Source organism: Gobius niger, assembly GCF_951799975.1.
Source record: "Gobius niger genome assembly, chromosome: 5".
Taxonomy (NCBI): Eukaryota; Metazoa; Chordata; class Actinopteri; order Gobiiformes; family Gobiidae; genus Gobius; species Gobius niger.
In genome coordinates, this window is record NC_136856.1 from 7,269,317 (window position 1) to 7,288,905 (window position 19,589).

The 19,589-nt window shown below is 43.2% G+C and overlaps 2 protein-coding genes across 3 annotated transcripts; both read right to left on the bottom strand.

Annotated features, from left to right (window-relative positions):
- Window positions 1-411: 411 nt before the first annotated feature.
- Window positions 412-2,552, bottom strand: cxxc5b (CXXC finger protein 5b). 2 transcript variants are annotated; one of them, XM_079556833.1, is made up of 2 exons: window positions 2,278-2,552; window positions 412-1,498 (listed from the first exon to the last, which is right to left on the bottom strand). In XM_079556833.1, the coding sequence occupies exon 2, from the start codon at window positions 1,362-1,364 to the stop codon at window positions 501-503; it is 864 nt and encodes a 287-aa protein (XP_079412959.1). In that variant the 5' UTR covers window positions 1,365-1,498; window positions 2,278-2,552; the 3' UTR covers window positions 412-500. The 2 variants fall into 2 exon arrangements, with proteins under 2 accessions (XP_079412959.1, XP_079412960.1); XM_079556834.1 differs by lacking the exon at window positions 2,278-2,552 and adding an exon at window positions 2,088-2,226.
- A 7,934-nt stretch (window positions 2,553-10,486) lies between these two features.
- LOC306962926 (CDGSH iron-sulfur domain-containing protein 1) lies at window positions 10,487-18,673 on the bottom strand. The gene is made up of 3 exons (XM_079556304.1): window positions 18,507-18,673; window positions 13,279-13,481; window positions 10,487-10,866 (listed from the first exon to the last, which is right to left on the bottom strand). The coding sequence occupies exons 1-3, from the start codon at window positions 18,553-18,555 to the stop codon at window positions 10,774-10,776; spliced, it is 345 nt and encodes a 114-aa protein (XP_079412430.1). The 5' UTR covers window positions 18,556-18,673; the 3' UTR covers window positions 10,487-10,773.
- Window positions 18,674-19,589: the final 916 nt, after the last annotated feature.

Genomic DNA, 19,589 nt, shown 5'->3' on the forward strand with positions numbered 1-19,589 from the left:
ATCAGTCAGTGAAGTCAGAAAGGCATCGACACAGCACCATCTTCATCTATGCACTTAAGAAGAACTTTAAATGGGAAACACAAACCCCTACGGCCACTGTCCCGCTAAATCCAAGGTTGACTAACTGTTCTTGTGCTGTATACCGTCCAATGGCTCACAGATATGAGGATTATAACAAGTCAAACTGGCAGCATCCCCCTCTGTGTGCCAGAGACGGACTGTGCACTCACTACAGGTAAATAAACAGTATTTTGACCTGAAGTCTGACGCTGGTTTATTCTGAATTTGGGCCGTTTTTATGCCAGGTTTATCTTGTCATTAAGACTTGTTTAGCCTCTGTGTTCATTAGCATAAGTTACTCCAGTGCATTTGTTTTTGGTACTTTCAGCTCATGTCTTTCACACAGATGTAATGTTCATAAACAGAGACCGTCCCATGCCTAGATGTGACAATGTGAACATTCCCGTTAGGAGCTGTAGTCAACATGGCGTCCCACTTCACTATTCGTCCAGCGCTGCCGGGCTCCTCTCTTGTGACAGAGAGAAGTCAGAGCCCCTCAGCCCCTCAAAGCCAGATGCCCTTCCCTCCATCCCAGGCCCCCCTGGCTTCCTCTTCAGCTCCTCGCACTTCCTGTATTTACAGATCTGGTGTCCTCTCTTGCGGTTGCGGCAGCTGCTGCACTGTTCGCAGTTCGTCTGGCGTCGGCACGGGACGCACTCACCGCACCTCTTCCTCTTCCTGCGGCTGCCCCCCGCGCCCCCCACGGAGCTCGGGGAGTAGCCCTCCACCCCCAGCCCGTCCGAGGTGTCCGCTCCCAGGGCCGCACCCCTCCAGTGACCCCCTCCCACTTGGAACCCCGACAGAGGGAACAGAGCCGGGCTGAAGGGGAACCAAGCGCCCAGGTAGGGCTGGTAGTCCGCTCCACAGCTGGGAGAGTCCTCCTCTTCCTCCTCCGGGCTGGAGGCATCCCCCCTCTTGGCCTCTGCACTGTCCCGTTTGGCGACTCCCGGCTGCGCTCCTGTCGCCTGGTCCGTGGCGGCGGGCGTGAGCGCGAGCAGACCCGCCCTCATCAGCAGCTCAGCGGCGTGGGCCAGGTGAAGCCCGCTGGGCGACTCCCACATGTCGGGCCAGGCTGTGGTGACCGGAGCCCTGCGCGGCTTCTGGGACGGCTGCACCGCTTTGGGCTGCGGCGCGTCTGACGGCTGCGCCTTCACCTCCGCGGGGCTGCTCATGTAGTGGGGCAGGCTGTAGGGGTGGCTGGAGCGTCTCAGGCTGGGCCGCAGGGGCTCGTGGGGGATTTTGGTGCTGCTGCTGTGGGCCTGGTCTGGTGACGAGGGACCCGCCATGTCGATGGCTGTGGACATTGTGTCTTTAGGGTTTGTCCTGGAGAGACTGCGGGACAGGGCGAGGGACAGGGAGCCAGTGTGCTGCTGCTGCTTCAGCCAAACGCCTTGGCCCGGGTCCCTATTCCCATTCTCTGCAGCTCAGTCCTGGAGCGCTGAGTGAACAGAGGATGAAGAGACAGGTTAAGAATAGAGCACTGCTGGAGGACAGTCCACAGAGAAATGCAGCGCAGTCACACTGGCCACTGCAGGAGGGTAAACACTGTTTAAACATACATGCTCCACATAAACGCCACTTGTGTTCAAAATAAACCGATACAGATGAACAGACCAATACTACAGCCCCACTGTGCGCCCTGGCAATGATTTCCGCATACAGGAGGCAGTATCCCTTTAAGAATTTCACGGTATATCAATGCAATCAATAACAGAGCGACAACAATATGCAAAGATATGCGCATATGCGCAGGTCAAATGTGGAGCGCGATTTTCAAATACATTTTGACGACTGCTGTTATGTTTGCCAGCCGAAGCTAAAGCTGATCACAGCCACACCGAACACCGGAGCGGCGAAAAACAGGCTGTCTTTTGTCTGGTATCGACGACAAGGAGCGAGGTGCGCAACGATGCGGTGCGGTGGGTAAAAAAAGACCACAGTAAATTCCGTGTCCGCGTTCATTAAAATGGTCCTAGTGGGCTAAAGAGGACGCATATAACGTCAAAAAGCGCGTGTGTGGAGCTTACCACGCCTGGTCACTCGTCCCTGTCGGTCATTCCCGTGTTTTTGAGGGTTACCTAAGACGACGGTGCTCGAGCGACGCCACGGCGCTGACCACAGTCCGAGTGGTCGCTGCGACACGGCGCGCGCACGAATAGGCGACAAACAAAAACAGCCTCAAATCAACAGGAAGTGAGAGTGAAACACGAGGCTTACCTTAACGGGTCCAGCCGCGCTCTCCTGTCAAAACCACGATAAAGTCATAAAGTAATGGCCGCGGTTGTAGCGAGGCGGACGTTCCTCCTCCACCTCTCCGTCCCGGAGGGTCTGAAACACTCGGCACGGAATTTGGGGGCGTCGCTCAAAACGTGAAGTGGACTCTGCTGCAGCCGCGGTCACAGCGACCCAGGACTGGACTGAATCTGGCCCCAGGACCGAGGAGCGAGCAGAAAACAACACACAGGACATGTGTGCGTGGAGCGGTGCGTCACAGCGCGCGCGGACCACATATATGAAGCATCAACATGGGAAGTGTCCCCTGCGCCTTCACCCGGATGACCCTCAGCTCAGACCAAAGCGTTTAAAGGCCACTCCACACACAACACCATTGGCCCCGGCGCGTCCGAGCAGATTTGTTTGGCAAATATCCTAATGATAAACAAAACAGCATCACATCAGCTCATGGCCCAGGCGTCATTTCCAATGTTATTCATGAACAGCCTGTTACTATGAACCTATTACGCCTTTAAGAATCATCTATAGCTGCAAAACAAAGATAAAAACCTAAATGGTCCGTTAGTGACAATCAATACACGCGTTATAATATAGATGTAGTTGTTTACATGATGCTTCAGTGTAAAATACTAATACAATCAGTCTTAAAGAAGGTCAGGGGTTCGAATCCCAACTATTAAAGGGGGGGTATTATGCAAAATGGACTTTTTCAAGCTTTCCATCATGTTATTAGGTCATTCCCTCATTAAAAACATGCCTGAAGTGTTGCCTTGGCACATTCACATATTTTTGAGTAATCTGTAAAAACTCTGATGGCGGCCATTTTAGGGATAGGTTTGCCTGAGTCCTCCTAGGAACGCCCCCACCTCCTGGAGACGCCTCCGAGCTTTCGTCACCAGCCGAGTAACCAGAACCCCCTCCCCACTGATGCCACAGACAGCGTGTGGAGGGGGCGTGTCTAAAGGCTCAGAGGTTCTTAAAGAGACAGAGGCCTATTTCAAGACATTCACTACAGCCATTTTGAGAGAGACATTTTATACAAGGCAGTTATTCTAATTTACTGCATTTACAGACCAACAGAAGGTTTGTCATCATTGTAGTGTGATATGCTATGGGACCTCTTTAAGGCGAGACACTGCAGGTGAATAGGGAAAAAAATGTATATTTACAGATATCAATTTGAAACTGTTGCTGTAGATCACTGGGATAAATGTGAGAAAAAAAATACATGGCAAGTTTTCTGTCATTTTATCTTTTCATATAAGAACAAGGTGTTTTATGCCTAAAAATGCCCCAAATTTCTTATATAGCACTTATATAGCGCTTTTCCACCTACATTAGGCACTCAAAGCGCTTTACAGCAAGGATCCACTCACCCATTCATACTCTCATTCATACACCAGTGTATGCAGACACTGGGGACACTGGGGGCAATGTGGGCGAAGTGTCTTGCCCAAGGACACATGTGCACTTTCAGGAGGTGGGAATCGAACCCCTGACCTTGCGATCATGAGACGACCTGCTCTACCACCTGCGCCACTGTCGCCTACAGAGCTACATTTAAATGTATGGTTTCATTTTATTGATGAATGAGTCGCCAAGACTTTCTCAGAGGGATTTTGGATTTCTTGTTTAGTTTTAAAATAAGCTGTTTTTTAGTGGAAAAATGTAATTTTCGCCTTATTTTTTGACATTCAAAACTCAATTAACGGGGCTTTTATTAGATAATAAAAAAATCCCTCAATATTGTTCAGTCCAAGGCAGGAACATGTGAAGTCTTTAGGTCCGACTGACGTGGACATAGTGTCGCCACAATGACAGAAAAATGTGTTTTGGGAAAAAGGCCCTTGAAATTGTGTTCTCCCATATAAGTCTATGGGGGAACATTAAATCAGCGCAATATTTAAACATGTTATTGTGAAGATTAGGCATATTTTCTCTTTCCGGGTGAAAACTTATATGTTCAGAGACCAATTTGGCCCAAAACCTGAAAACTGAAAAAATGTAGTTTTGCCTGCAGTGTCTCCCCTTAATAGTGCCCACTGTCGTTGCGTCCATGGGCAAGACACTCCACCTCCTCCAGTGTCTGCGTACCCTGATGTGTGAGTGAGAGTGTGGATGGGTGAGTGGTGGAAAAGCGTTCTATAAGTTGAGCCCATTTCCCATAAAGAGTCCTGTAATGAGCCGCACCATAAAGCAACCCACACACGGAGGCGCCCTGCTTATCTGAACACGCTAAGAGTTATCCGTGACGGGGCTTCCGTGTGTTCATTTAGGGACTCGGGGTTTGACCCATATAGCGGTGGTGACTGCATGAAAAGGTAAAGTTATTTTTACTGCCCTGGCGTGACGTGTCAGAGCCGTCGCTGAGGCCACGATTAGCTTCAACACAAAGCATCTCATGGGGAACCTGGAGTTACATCAGCCATGACACAGCAAACCCCCAGCATCAAACACCAGTCACATGATATCTGACGTTAACATTAAACCCACAGAAGCCGATAACCCCCCAAAGCACTTTTCCCCGTGGTTTCACACATGCAACCATTTTAGGGTTAATGTCGGCCACAGGTCACTCTTTACTTTTCATTGACCGCTGCTACTGTACAAACAAAGAGGCTACTTTGGGTCACACTGCGTTAAAATACATCCTAAATCTTTCATTGTCTTAGAATATAAATGTAGCCTATTCATTAAAATGTGTGGAAAGACTGTAAAACTAATCCATTAGGCTATATATATGTTGAGAATGGATGATAAGGATGCAGCTTTTTTTATTTCTTTTACTTTTTTGGGGGGATGAAGTGAAAACAAAAACATGTATAACTGCAGAAGACAAGTGGGATCGGCACAATAAGCCTTTTCCATTTCAGACTGTATGTATTAATATTTCCTCTCTTTATCTGTTGAATGTTCAAGTGTGACTTTAAATCATCCGTTTCGGTCGATTTGCAATAATAACCGACCATAACCACCGAGGTATAACATGAGCCTATGATAAAAACGTCCCACACCCCCACCTACAGATGTGTTGCTTTAATAACAGTAGTGAGTCCATTCATTCATGCTTTTATGACTACTCCCATTGGCTTCTGCACCTCATTTCCGGGTTGTTTTGCTCTCATGCACGTGCTGTAAATGCATTATTCATGGCTGCCGCCGCCGCCGCTGTAAACACGCGCCTGTCAGTTTGGCGCGGCTCCTCGCGCGCGGCCCGAGTCCACTCCGTCTCTTGTGAGAGTCCTCCGATGCATCTGGCACGGAGCCAACGCGGCCGTGCGTGAGGGCGCGTGCGTGTGTGCGTGTCACAACGGGAGCAGGGGCCCACCGCGTGCGCTCTCACACCAACCCCCCCCCCCCCCCTCCACCCCACACACACACACACGCGCGCGCGCTGTCTGGTCAGGGGTATCCGCGTACACACAGCGTCTTCTAGCGGTCAGCTGTGGACACTGCCCCGCGTGAAGGCCACAGACCCGTGGACACTGCAGCGTGGACCCAACCCCCACCCCCCCTCCAAAACCCCCTCCTAACCCCAGGGCCCCAGCCACACTCAGGTGGACTGGAAGCGGCTGCGCAGTGAGAGGAGACAGATGTAGGACTTAAGTCTGACAAACTATTATTACACGTGACCCTTAGAGACTGGAGGACTGAAGAGTATTAGTACTTTACAACATGGGAACATGAATAACCTCCATGAATATGACACAGATATGTGTATTCAAGAACAGACCCCACCCCCCCCCCCACACACACACACACACACACACACACCCCACGCAGGCCTGATGAAATGAAGCGACACCAAACTCTTAACTTTACAGATTATTCCACAGTGTTTCATCAAGTTAGACACAAAATGACCTGTAGAAAACAACCCGGAAAACCATTATTGAAAATCCAACACATGGAGTTGGCGTGTTCGTCTTTCCAGACAAGGAATTTAATTTAATTTTAGTCGAGATTTAGTCAAAAAAACCTTTTCAATTTTAGTCTAGTTTTAGTCGACTAAATTTAAGACTAATTTAGTCGACTTTGCATTTATAATATTCATTCTAATCATATTTAATGTTGTTCCTCTGCTTCATGGATCTGCTCCACATAAACAAAGCTCAGAGCTGATCCTTTGGCAGAGAATTTACATGATCTGAGGCTCTTTCAGACGCTCAATAGAAGTTTGGATGATTTTAGTCTCTCCTTTTCATTTTTATTTAGTCTGATTTTAGTCGACTAAAATATCTGGACATTTTAGTCACAGTTTTAGTCTCATGAGAAACTTTTAATTTAGTTTTAGTCCAATTTTAGTCGTCAAAAATATCACTTTGACTAAAATTAAGACTAAATATTTTAGTCCACGAAATTAACACTGCACGGAAAACCAAAAAGCGGATTCTGCTGACCGATCCTTTCGCTCTGGACCTGCAGCTGGGGCTCCAGGTGCCGCACAGCGCTCGCCCACAGGCCGGCGAAGGCACCGAGGGAGAGGTCTGGGTAAAATGACTAATGTTCCTACACGGACAATGCCTTTATACAGCACACACATGGACATAGTACTGACATGTGCAGTATAATCATGAATCAAAGACCAGAACAGCACAGAGGAAACATTAAGGCCAGTGATTGTTTGACATTTTAATATCTGACACAATTTTTTCCCATTTAAGACAAACACACAGGTCCAAAGCAGCGTATAGTGCAAATTATAACATCCTAGAGTTCAGCGTTCACTCATTATGGGAAGTATTGTTTAGAGAGAAAACTGATCAGGCAAGAGCTGGAAAATAAAGTGATCGAGAAGTCAGTGGTTCTGGATTGTGGGTTTCTCGGCTCGGAGGTACAAAGAACTCATTTACAATTACGGTTATTGTTGGTTTTGTTTTTACTGGTCTCACTTGAGAACGATTTAGTTTTCTGAGGAGCAACAGATCTAAACCCAGTCTGTGAAGAGGCTTTTTCAAGACCACACCTTGGCTGAATCTTAACCTCTTACCACCCGCCGGAACCAAATGCATTCTGTCCTCTTTGGCCATTATATAGGTCTGTGTAACACCTCATTGGAAAGCTAAGACACACAAAACTGATATGTTTCCTCGCGTTGTTGCTGTGTTGTGTCACCTTTTTTATGTTTTTTTTTGTCGCATTTTTGTTGAATTTTTGTGATTTTTCTGTTGAGTTTTTGTTGCGTTTTTGTCACATTTTATTGAATTTTTCTGTTGAGTTTTTGTCACATTTTTGTTGAATTTTTGTCACATTTTTGTTGAATTTTTGTAATTTTTTTGTTGTATTTTTGTCACATTTTTGTTGAATTTTTTTGTTGAGTTTGTCGCATTTTTGTCACATTTTTGTTGAATTTTTGTAATTTTTCTGTTGAATTTTTGTAATTTTTCTGTTGTATTTTTGTCACATTTTTGTTGATTTTTTTGTCACATTTTTGTTGATTTTTTGTCACATTTTTGTTGAATTTTTGTAATTTTTTTGTTGTATTTTTGTCACATTTTTGTTGAATTTTTGTAATTTTTCTGTAGAATTTTAGTAATTTTTCTGTTGTATTTTTGTAATTTTTCTGTTGTATTTTTGTCACATTTTTGTTGATTTTTTTGTCACATTTTTGTTGATTTTTTGTCACATTTTTGTTGAATTTTTGTAATTTTTTTGTTGTATTTTTGTCACATTTTTGTTGAATTTTTGTAATTTTTCTGTAGAATTTTAGTAATTTTTCTGTTGTATTTTTGTTGCATTTTTGTTGCATTTTTGTCACATTTTTGTTGAATTTTTGTGATTTTTTTGTTGAATTTTTGTTGAATTTTTGTCACTTTTTTGTGGCGTTTACATCCTTGTTTTCTAATTTTTTGTGGCTGTTTTGGTGCTTTTTTCCCCAAGAAGCTTTTTGATTAGGGTAAAGCCAAACTGGAGAAAATGGGATCCGTTCAGGTGGGAGTTAAGAGCTTAAACTTAAACTGATACAATCCACATTAAAACCCTCCGTTTCCAAGTAAATGCATTCATTTTTCCCACTAATACAATATGTGCGGTCAATCATAACCTTAAAATCCGGATTTCTTTTTTTCCAGATAAGACTAATAGTTCATAAAAGAGTAACGATTCTATTTTGTCGTATTTTCAAAAGTTAGATTGTTTTCATAATTAGAAATAACTGCTTCATGATTAGGGCTGGGTATCGTTAAATTATACCAGTCTGGCATCGAGAAAAAAAAAAGGTACCGAAAAGAAATATCAAATATTAATATTGAAGTGTTTATGCTGTTGGTAATCAAAATGTAAAAGCAAAAAAGAAGTGAAACACATTTTTTTGGGGAAAAAAAAGGATTTTTAAAAAAAAATTATTAGGGAAAACTGGGGGAAATTTGGGCCAAAAATGGGGGAAAAAATTTGAAATAATATTTATAATTTTGGGGAAAAAAACATTGGGGGGAAAAATATGGGGAAATTTGGGGAAAAATGTGGAAAAAAAAGAAAAAAAGATGACTGGGAGGCAAAAAATAACAAAAAAGTCGAAAAAGTGTTTTTTCAACCCTTGTGGAGTTGAAGTTTTTTTAGTTTCACCTCAAATAAATGATACAAATGCAAAAGAAAGGGAATAAATGAACATTATTAATCTGATATGACAAATATTTCAGTCTAGGTGTCGCAAAAAGTATTGTTCAGGTATTGGTATCGAAAACCAAGTATTGTTTAAGTACCGGCATCGGAAAAAATGTGACCAAGCCCTATATATGAATCGCAGTACTCACACAGTAATCACCCTTCAACGCAATTTATTCTATACAAAAACAAATCAAAGCAAAACTTGCATCTCATATTTTCTTTTTTATTATTCAAGTTGTGGTTTGGGCTTTTTATTCTGGACCGAAAGCTCTTCCTTGTTCATCATCGTGGACTGATTCATGTACAACCCTTTGATTTCTGTATTATTATAGTTGTGGTCAGTCATGGCTCTGAGCTTTCTCCAGGCCATAACAAAATACTGTTACGTCGCAATATGAAGGGGGGGTATTATGCAAAATGGACTTTTTCAAGCTTTCCATCATGTTATTATGTCACTCCCTCATTAAAAACATGCCTGAAGTGTTGCCTTGGCACATTCACGTATTTGTGAGTAATCTGTAAACACTCTGATGGCGGCCATTTTAGGGATAGGTTTGCCTGAGTCCTCCTAGGAACGCCCCCACCTCCTGGAGACGCCTCCGAGCTTTCGTCACCAGCCGAGTAACCAACCACTGCTCCTCAGCAGAACCCCCTCCCCACTGATGCCACAGACAGCGTGTGGAGGGGGCGTGTCTGAAAGGCTCAGAGGATCTTAACCTCTTAACTCCCGCCTGAACCGAGAGGATCTTTTTCCTCACTTCAGATTTTTTCCATCATTTTTTTGTTGGTCAAATTTTTGTCACATTTTTGTCATTTTTTGTCAATTCTTGCGACATTTTTTGCCACATTTTCATCAATTTTTCGTCACTTTTTTGTCAATGTTTTCTCACTTTTTTGTCACATTTCCATCATTGTTTTCGTCTCAGTTTTGTTGCTATTTTCACAGCTTTATTCCAGACGCTTTTGGACTGGGGTAAAGCCAAACTGGAGAAAATGTGGTCGGTGCAGGTGGGAGTTAAGGGGTTAAAGAGACAGAGGCCTATTTCAAGACATTCACTACAGCCATTTTGAGAGAGACATTTTATACAAGGCAGTTGTTCTAATTTCCTGCATTTACAGACCAACAGAAGGTTTGCTCATCATTGTAGTGTGATATAGACTTGGGCGATGTGATTGAAAAAAGCAGAATACCCCCTCTTTAAGGTCTGCACATGTTTGAGAACCAGATAGAACTTCCCTAATAAGAAAATGCATAATACACACCAATGGGAAATCTATTGCCAGGGGGGCCTTCAACTCTTGCTCTTCATCATCAAAACCAATTAGTTAGATTTATGTTGAAACAGCGCGGCCAGACCAGTTAAATAGGGATGAATAATAAATGATCTGGCAGTGGCATCAAACCTTTGCGATTTTTCTGCAGTGAGCCCAGAAGAAGAAGAAAAAAAAAAAGAGGCAAAAAAGAAACGAAGCAAAGCAATACTTTTCATACAATTATTATTAAATACTTGATAGGACATTGTCAGCGGCAAAGCTTAGCGTTTAGTTTACACGAATACAATTAACACCCAAACTGTCAAACTAGAAAGATGGTAACGTGAAGAGTAGTGATAGTCTGAGATCCATTTAAACATTCTTTAAAGTTAAACAGTGTCCCGCCTGAATCACCTGAAGGATCGTCCTCCCCTCACCTCTGTGCAAACTATTGATTTCACATCACGGACGAACGTCATAGCAAAATATACATTTACGATAATTTCCTCGCAGCGAGATGAAAAATACAGGCCCCTTTTTGGTTCGATTTGAATCATTCCTAAAAAGCAGCAGATGTTTAACGGGTTCGGGCTCTGGGATTGGACTGAAAAGAACCGTCTAGGAGTCCTTTTTCTTCATGATGATGAGAGGCCCGACGTTGTCCCCCGTCTCGTCGTTGTGTTTGGCGTGGGCCCCGTCGCAAAACGGAAACTGGAGAAAGAAAAGGGAGAAAAATCACTCTTCAAACGGTTCGATAAAAAGGAAATAATGCAGGTTTGATATGAATGAAATAGAGGCAATCAAAGGCTGACATGTCCTTTGATGGAGTCACCCTGTCATTCAGTAAATTCAGGAAGTCAGCTGACCTCATTCTTTCTGCTGAAGCTAAACCTGAGCAACAGCAGCGAGTCCAGATCTAGGTGGGGCTTTATCTTTTGTCCAGGGAGTGCACGGGCGGACCCACAGGTAAACTCCAAGAATAAACAGCACCGCAAGTTTAATCTGCTCTGCCCCATGCTTCGTTTGGTGAACTTGAATACTTGAATAGTAATCTGATATTTTATTGTAGCATGTGTGTGCTATTTTACCAGAGTGCCATTATTTGTTTGTAGTTTGATGAATTTCATTTTAGCCATTTAAAAAAAATCTTTTTAACCCCTTAACTCCCACCTGAACCGAGCACATTTTCTCCAGTTTGGCTTTACCCCCAGTCCAAAAGCTTGTGGAAAAAAGCTGAGACGAAAACAATGATGGAAATGGGACAAGAAAGTGACGAAAAATGTATGAAAAAGTGGCAAAAATGTGACAAAAAAATGACAAAAATGTGACAAAAAAGACAAAAAATGTGACAAAAATTTGACATAAAATGTTACAAAAAATGACAAAAATGTGACAAAAAAATGACAAAAATGTGACAAAAAAGTGACCAAAAAATTAGACAAAAAAATGACGAAAATGTGACAAAAAAGTGACAAAAATTCATGAAAAAAACGACAAAAAGTTACAAAATGAGTTGAATCCCCAACAAAAAAATGATGGAAAAAAAAATGTGATGACGTGAGGAAAAAGATCCTCTCGGTTCAGGCGGGAGTTAAGAGGTTAAGAATTATGTCGGCTACTATTTCTATTTCTCACGGTGTGACCCGACCGGGGGTCACGAATCCCTTTTACTGTTAACATGGGGGTTGCGGCGCCAAAAGGTTGAGAACCACTGTATTAGGCTACTAGGAAGTCACATTGTAGGGTCCAGCTGACAATGGCGGACAGTACACCATGGCTCATGAGTGGCTTTAGCTGCTGGATCAGTTTAGAGCTGTTCGTGAACCAGAGGTGCAGGGTGCTAATCCAGGAGCTGCCTGAAACACTACTGTAAATCCAATCAGAAATTCAACTCCACCAGAAGAAAATAGGAACGAATAGCAACATGAAGCTAACTTCCCTGTCTCTGTTTTATTCCAATGGACAGTTAGCCATGTCTTGCCGGCAGAAAACAAGGCAGCTGTTAGATAATTATCCCTTGCTATATTTAAAACTTTGTGCAGGGTGTAAATACTTCACTGTAGGGACTATACAGAGTTTAAAAATGTTGATACCACGTATTTTCATCCCCCTACATGTTCCAGCAATTTTCTAAGGCCCAAACCCATTCACCACAACTGCCTCTAAAATCCTGCACTCTCTCTCAAAAAGGTGTTAATTCGGGTCCGAAGTAGCATAAAGAGGGGGTATTCTGCTTTTTTCAATCACATAGCACCAGTCTATATCACACTACAATGATGAGCAAACCTTCTGTTGGTCTGTAAATGCAGTAAATTAGAATAACTGCCTTGTATAAAATGTCTCTCTCAAAATGGCTGTAGTGAATGTCTTGAAATAGGCCTCTGTCTCTTTAAGAACCTCTGAGCCTTTCCGACACGCCCCCTCCACACGCTGTCTGTGGCATCAGTGGGGAGGGGGTTCTGCTGAGGAGCAGTGGTTGGTTACTCGGCTGGTGACGAAAGCTCGGAGGCGTCTCCAGGAGGTGGGGGGCGTTCCTAGGAGGACTCAGGCAAACCTATCCCTAAAATGGCCGCCATCAGAGTTTTTACAGATGACTCAGAAATACGTGAATGTGCCAAGGCAACACTTCAGGCATGTTTTTAATGAGGGAGTGACAGAATAACATGATGTAAAGCTTGAAAAAGTCGACTTTGCATAATACCCCCCGTTTAACATAGAAGGTGCAGTTACACGTGTGACCTGAGGTGGCAGGAGTGAGTATAAAATGTCATACGTGTAACTGCACCTTCTATGTTAAGCTACTTCGGACACGAATTAACTCCTTTTTAAATGACAGTGCAGGATTTTAGAGGCAGTTGTGGTGAACAGGTCTGAGCTCATTCTACACATTAGGACATGGCTGGAACATGTAGGGGGAGGAACATGTTTAAACTCTGAATAGTCCCTTTAACTATGAATTTAATTTACATTAAAACGTGGACAGGAAGTTGCCATTATCCTACACTGGCCAACACGAAGTTAGCAAAAAACATTCCATGCACAAAGGGTATTACTCCTTACTCTGGAGTCCAGTTAAAAAACTCCATCGTCTTTGTCACGTCCACAACATTCAGTAACACAGACCTTCTTGGACTTCCAGCAGCGGCAGTACACGGCCTTGGTGCCGATGTCCTCCATGTCGAAACTGTGCACCACTTTGGGACTGTCTTTGCTGATGCATCTGTTCACCAGTTCCTTCTTACTGCAGCGTTTTTGCAGGTAATGACTGACCAGGAAGCCCCCGACGCCGGCCACCAGAGCCACGGGGACGGCCACCAGCAAGTGCTCTGAGGAGAGAGACGCTGAGAGTGAAGATTAACATAATATCTGCACAAAAGGTCATAGTTAAATGCTGTTTATAGCACATTTAAAGACAGAGTACTGCAAGTGCTTTCCACATCCAATGCAAAATAGAAATAACACACAGAAATATACTAAATGGAGCGATAAAATCCCTAACCCCTCATTCACTACATAGGCCCGCACTATATAGTCACTATATAGTCACTATATAGTCACTATATAGTCGACTATAGAGTCACTGATTCTGTTGGCGATTCGGACACAAGCCACTACTTTCTCCGCGCTGCAGCTGCAGATATGTTTTTTCTATTTTATCGGAATTTATTTATTGTTACAAACGTTTATTTTATGAAACAGAAACAGAACGACTGTTTTGTCATTTAAATTAAAATTAAAACTATTATCACAAAAAAGGAAGAAAAAAAAGTCACCCCAGCGTGAGCTCAGAGACGCCGAAAGTCGGTCAGAGCCCGGTGTCCGAAGCGCCAGCAGATTGAGTGACTACATCTGCTAAAAGTTCAATAAACTCCGGGAATAAAGTGTTTCTGCGATAAAGACCAACCAGACTCATGAGACAGTGGAATATTTATGGATAAATACGAGTCAGATACGCTTTATTTCACATGGATTTTACATGAATGGCTTGGATTATTCGAGAGGAAGCTGTCGGTCATTTAACAGGCGCGTCTGTCCGACACGGCCAACTACACCTGTGTGGCCAAGAACATCGTGGCCAAGCACAAGAGCTCCACCGCCGTGGTCATCGTCTACGGATTTCCCATCAACCAGTGCTCCTCCTGTGACCAAAACAGTGAAGATGGCGGCCGCGACACAACAATCTTTCACCAAAGAAAAAAATTAGTGGAAAAAGAGTGGTGCGCACTGAATGGGTGCTGCTGCCGGATGCTCTCTCATCGAATGCAATTTCTCCATCTGTGAGATCAATAAAGTATCATCTTATCTTATCTTAAAGGCTAGCAGCTAACGTTAGCATCTTGTCACCGTAACCGTTTATATTTAGGTCGTTTATTCATGAGAAACACAAACACACGACTGAAACAGCTGATTTACTTCAGTCGTGTTGTTTAGTTCAAAGACCTGTCACTGTCAGGCTCTTCTCCGACTCTCGCAATGCATTGTGGTCTATATTGACCCGTTTAGCGACCATCGATGCTCACTACTTTTCGAGATGCATTGTGGGAAATTTCGAGTGGACTACTTTTTTCTCTCTGGACATTCAGACACCCCTACAACATGTGACCACTATATAGTCACTATATAGGGGATAGTGTGGACATTCGGATACAGCCCAGGTTAAAGGCGTGGATAAACATGTCGCGTGACTCACTGTGAACTCTACACCTAGTATCAGAAAATCCCTCCCCTATATTTTAACGGTCCTTCGAGCCGGATATACCTCCCCTTGTTTAGATGAATGACTTGCAGATGAAGTCATGTCAAACCCTCCTGCACTGCACGAGTATAAAGTCGATTTCTCCAGTCTAAGCCACAGAACGGATCAATAGAATTTCACCTACCGAAGAAAGAGAGTCCAGTCACTGACCTCGCCCCATGCTGTCCAGAGTGGGGAAGCCGAGACCCTCATAAGAGAACCTGACTCCTTCCCATGGTTTTAATGGACAGTTAACACAAAAGAAACAAAGAGAGAACCCTGAAGCGCGACCACACACTTTCCACCAAAGTCGTCCACTCCGGTCAAACCCTATTGCTCCTTCTGTGAGGTCACCCACTTAAGGCGGTGTGCGGCCGTCAACAAAGCTCACCAAAGACCAGCTCACAGACTGCAGGAAGCCCCATCAAGCAGCCCTGACACCTGTGCTAAAGTTGTCACCAAAATCCTTACGTTACATGAGATCCAACGCGAGGCCCATGCTCCCTCAGAGCGGCAAACACTCCAGTTTGAAGACGGGCTTAAACAAGTCTAGTGCCACATAGTCAACTCTACACCTAGTATCAGAACTTTCCTCCCATATGATCTACAGCAGGGGTAGGCAAGTTTGCGTCACGGAGGGCCGAACCTCACCATAGCCAAAACACAGAGGGCCGAACCTCACCATGGTCGCCTAAAGTTAAAGGGGGTGTTATGCAAAATGGACTTTTTCAAGCTTTCCATCATGTTATTATGTCACTCCCTCATTAAAAACATGCCTGAAGTGTTGCCTTGGCACATATTTTTGAGTCATCTGTAAAAACTCTGATGGCGGCCATTTTAGGGATAGGTTTGCCTGAGTCCTCCTAGGAACGCCCCCACCTCCTGGAGACGCCTCCGAGCTTTCGTCACCAGCCGAGTAACCAACCACTGCCCCTCAGCAGAACCCCTCCCCACACTGATGCCACAGACAGCGTGTGGAGGGGGCGTGTCGGAAAGGCTCAGAGGTTCTTAAAGAGACAGAGGCCTATTTCAAGACATTCACTACAGCCATTTTGAGAGAGACATTTTATACAAGGCAGTTATTCTAATTTACTGCATTTACAGACCAACAGAAGGTTTGCTCATCATTGTAGTGTGATATAGACTGGTGCTATGGGACTGAAAAAAGCATAATACCCCCTCTTTAAGAACCATTTTGCGCAAATGCCAATGTTTTACATCAGTGGTTCAAAAGTGGTCCGGCTTCAAGACCCGCCATTACCTTAATGACAAGCTGCGACCCAAATAAAACTATACTTTGTCATATATTGCATAAAATATTGTATTTACCACATGTTTTTATTGAACAAGCCGTAGATTTGCTTTTAAAGACTGAAAATTATGATCAAAATAACCCAATAACATTCATTTTAAAAGACTCCAGTGTGTTTCCGTGTAGTTTCACCCCACTATTGAGTCCCGACCCACCAGTTGAGAACCACTGTTTTACATTATATATGACCAAGTGGAATGTTCTGCAAGGACCTTTTCAAAAATACACTATAAAAGATACTTTCTCACATTTTTAGAGTACTTTAACAGATATTTGATCCCTTATTTGCATAATAACATTTCTCCAAATCACATTGGGGGCCAGAGGACGGGTGCACAAAACTCCCCCTTCAAACCACAATACAAAACATGCACAATAGGCCAAGTTAACATCTCTGTAGACCTGACCAAACCTAGCTCAAGCAGAGACACTGGACATTAAATCACACCTTAATCCTAAGTCTACCCTCGCTGTGTATAATTCATTCTGCCTCAATATTGGCTTGCCACTGCACCCAGTAAGGCAAGGCAAGGCAACGCAAGGCAAGTGCATTTGTAGAGCACAATTCATACACAAGGCAATTCAAAGTGCTTCACAGTTGTATAAATATAAGAAAACAAATAGAATCAATAAAAACATCAACATAGAATTAACCAGTTACAGTAAGAGGCAAGAGTGCAGATAAAATACTTTCAGTTATTTGCATTTTTAAGTCTTGTTTAGATTCGTTCTGTCTTGAGCACTATTTTTCTTGCTCGTTCACACAAAGTTACCTAACCTCTGTTTTGTCGCTCCTTCTCTGGACATCAACATAAAATTAATCAAATACAGCAGTGTTTTTCAACCACCACAACCACTAGTGTGCCGTGAGATATTGTCTGGTGTGCCTTGGGAAATTATAATAATAATAATAATAAATTGGTTTTATATAGCGCTTTTCTGGACACTCAAAGACGCTTTACATTGCACTATTTGTTCACTCCATACTCGGTGGTGGTAAGCTACTATTGTAGCCACAGCTGCCCTGGGGTAGCCTGACGAAGCGAGGAAACCAGTCTGCGCCATCGGCCCCTCCGACCACCACCAACCACTCACTCACTCACTACATTCGCTATAGGCTTCCTGGTGTTACCAAACGGTCTCCCATCCAAGTCCTGACCAGGCCCTTCCCTGCTTAGCTTCCAAGGTCTGATGGGATTGGGCATCGCAAAGGCGGTGTGACAATTTCACCTAGTTGTCTTTAGTAAAATAAATTCATTATTATCCGCAAATAATGTACAGTTTTCGAATGTCTGTGCCCTCTAGTGTCATGGCAGAGTAACCATGTAATACTCTTCCATATCAGTAAGTGGCCACAGGGAGCTCATTTGTGATGATCAATGTCATTGTGGCGAGCGAGACTATACGGTGTTCCTATTCGAGACACTTTGATGAGAACGACTGAGTATAGGCTACAGAGTTACTTTTTTTTTTTTACATTTTCTGCTGGTGGTGTGCCTCGTGATTTTTTCAATGAATATGTGCTTTGGCTCAAAATAGGTTGAAAAACACTGAATTACAGTAAAGGCAAGAGTGTAGATAAAATACATTCAGTCATATGCACGGGCAAAAAGAACTGTTTTCAGCCTGGATTTGAACATTGTCAGAGTTGTCAGTACTTCACCCAATGCGCATTGATCTTTTTTTTTTTTAATCATCAAACTACTTTCTTGCTGCGTCATGTTTGTTGACTCACGAGGTGAACACACTTCAGCGTTGGCCACCGGGCAGTGTGTGACCCCCTTTCTTTCGGTCCAAGGAGGGGATTAGCGAGGTCCACTGAGCATCACATGATGTTGGGTCCCAAGACTCAGGCTGTCAAAGTGGATTTTCACGTTCACCGATTAGCTAAAGACAACTGCACCGGCGCAATGTAACATAAGCACGGTTATAAACGCAAATACCGCAGCTTGAAATAGATGTTTCGAGAACGCAGAAATGAGGCATCGAAAACGGTGTATCGAGCAGGCTAAAGTTTGAAGGCTGTGGCCGCAGAAGTGTCAAAATTAGCATGTGGCTAAACGCATGCTAACTAGAAGAAGTAACGTTCCTGCGAGCTAAAATAGTTACATACTTAAAAGCTTCCTTGCATATAAATAGCGAATGCATTTCCAGGGCAATACGTGCGAGTGGACTTTGTCAAGGAACTATCTCTGGATTTGTTGACATCAGGCTAAAGGTAATTTTGGGTCAACTCTCTCGCGCATCAAGTTACAAAACAAAGCCGTTCTCCTCGCTTTTCTCACCAGGTTTTGCGGCATTTACCTTTGGATATTCTTAGCCCGGAGAGCTGAGGCACCGCGGCTGAGGACATGTTTGATCGGGACGAACTCGCTGTTGTTCCTGAGCTCAGAGTTTGTGGAGAAGTAGCAGCGGCGCAAGGTCAAAACAGGAGCCTTATGTGAACCCTCCTCCGAGCGGCGACGTGCTGCGTAAGCGCGGGACAGCCAATCAGAGCAGAGACCGGAAGTAATCCTCGAAGCCGTGTCAAAAAAGTACAGAAATTAGAAATAATAATAATACATTTAAAACTAACTCGCTGGAAGAATGAGCTTGAACTTTTTGAAAATCTCTACAATTAATAAAAAAAAAAAAAAAATATTCTTGAACTTGAATAATATTTACGATGCTTTTCACGCTGCCCCTAACTTTTTTTTATTTTTTTATAATATTTTTTATTTATTTATAATTGCTACCGACTTTGACAATGTACGCAAAGAACCGTGTTGCTTGTATTTGTTCATTGCAATAAAATAAAAATAAAATAAATAATAAAAAACAAACCCATATTTTTCCTTTTTTAAATGAGCTGATGTCCTTACATTTCTAAAATAAATAGATTTGCCTTAAAATCATGTGAAAAAATGTATATAGCGGAATCTGTATTTTTGTTGCTGTTGTGTCTGTGCTGCTTGAACTTTTTCATTGTGTGTGCAGTTATTTGTTCTGCCATTAGTAAATAGCTAATGAAAGTTGAAGGTTTGTTTTTTCCCCCCCCACAATACAAAACAATTCCAACGTACAGGCTGCCTAATCTATTTAACCTCTTAACTCCCGCCTGAACAGAGAACATTTTCTCCAGTTCAGCTTTACCCAAATCCTGTAGGCCAGTGTAACGCCTTACATGAAAGCCAAGATCTGCAAAACTCATCTAAATGGATCTTTTTCCTCACGTCATCAGATTTTTTTTCCATCATTTTTTGGGGGGTATTCAACTCATTTTTGTAACTTTTTTGTAGTTTTTTTTCATTTTTTTCACTTTTTGTGACATTTTTGTCATTTTTTTGTGACATTTTTGGCACTTTTTCATCGTTGTTTTCGTCTCAGTTTTGTTGCTATTTTCACACC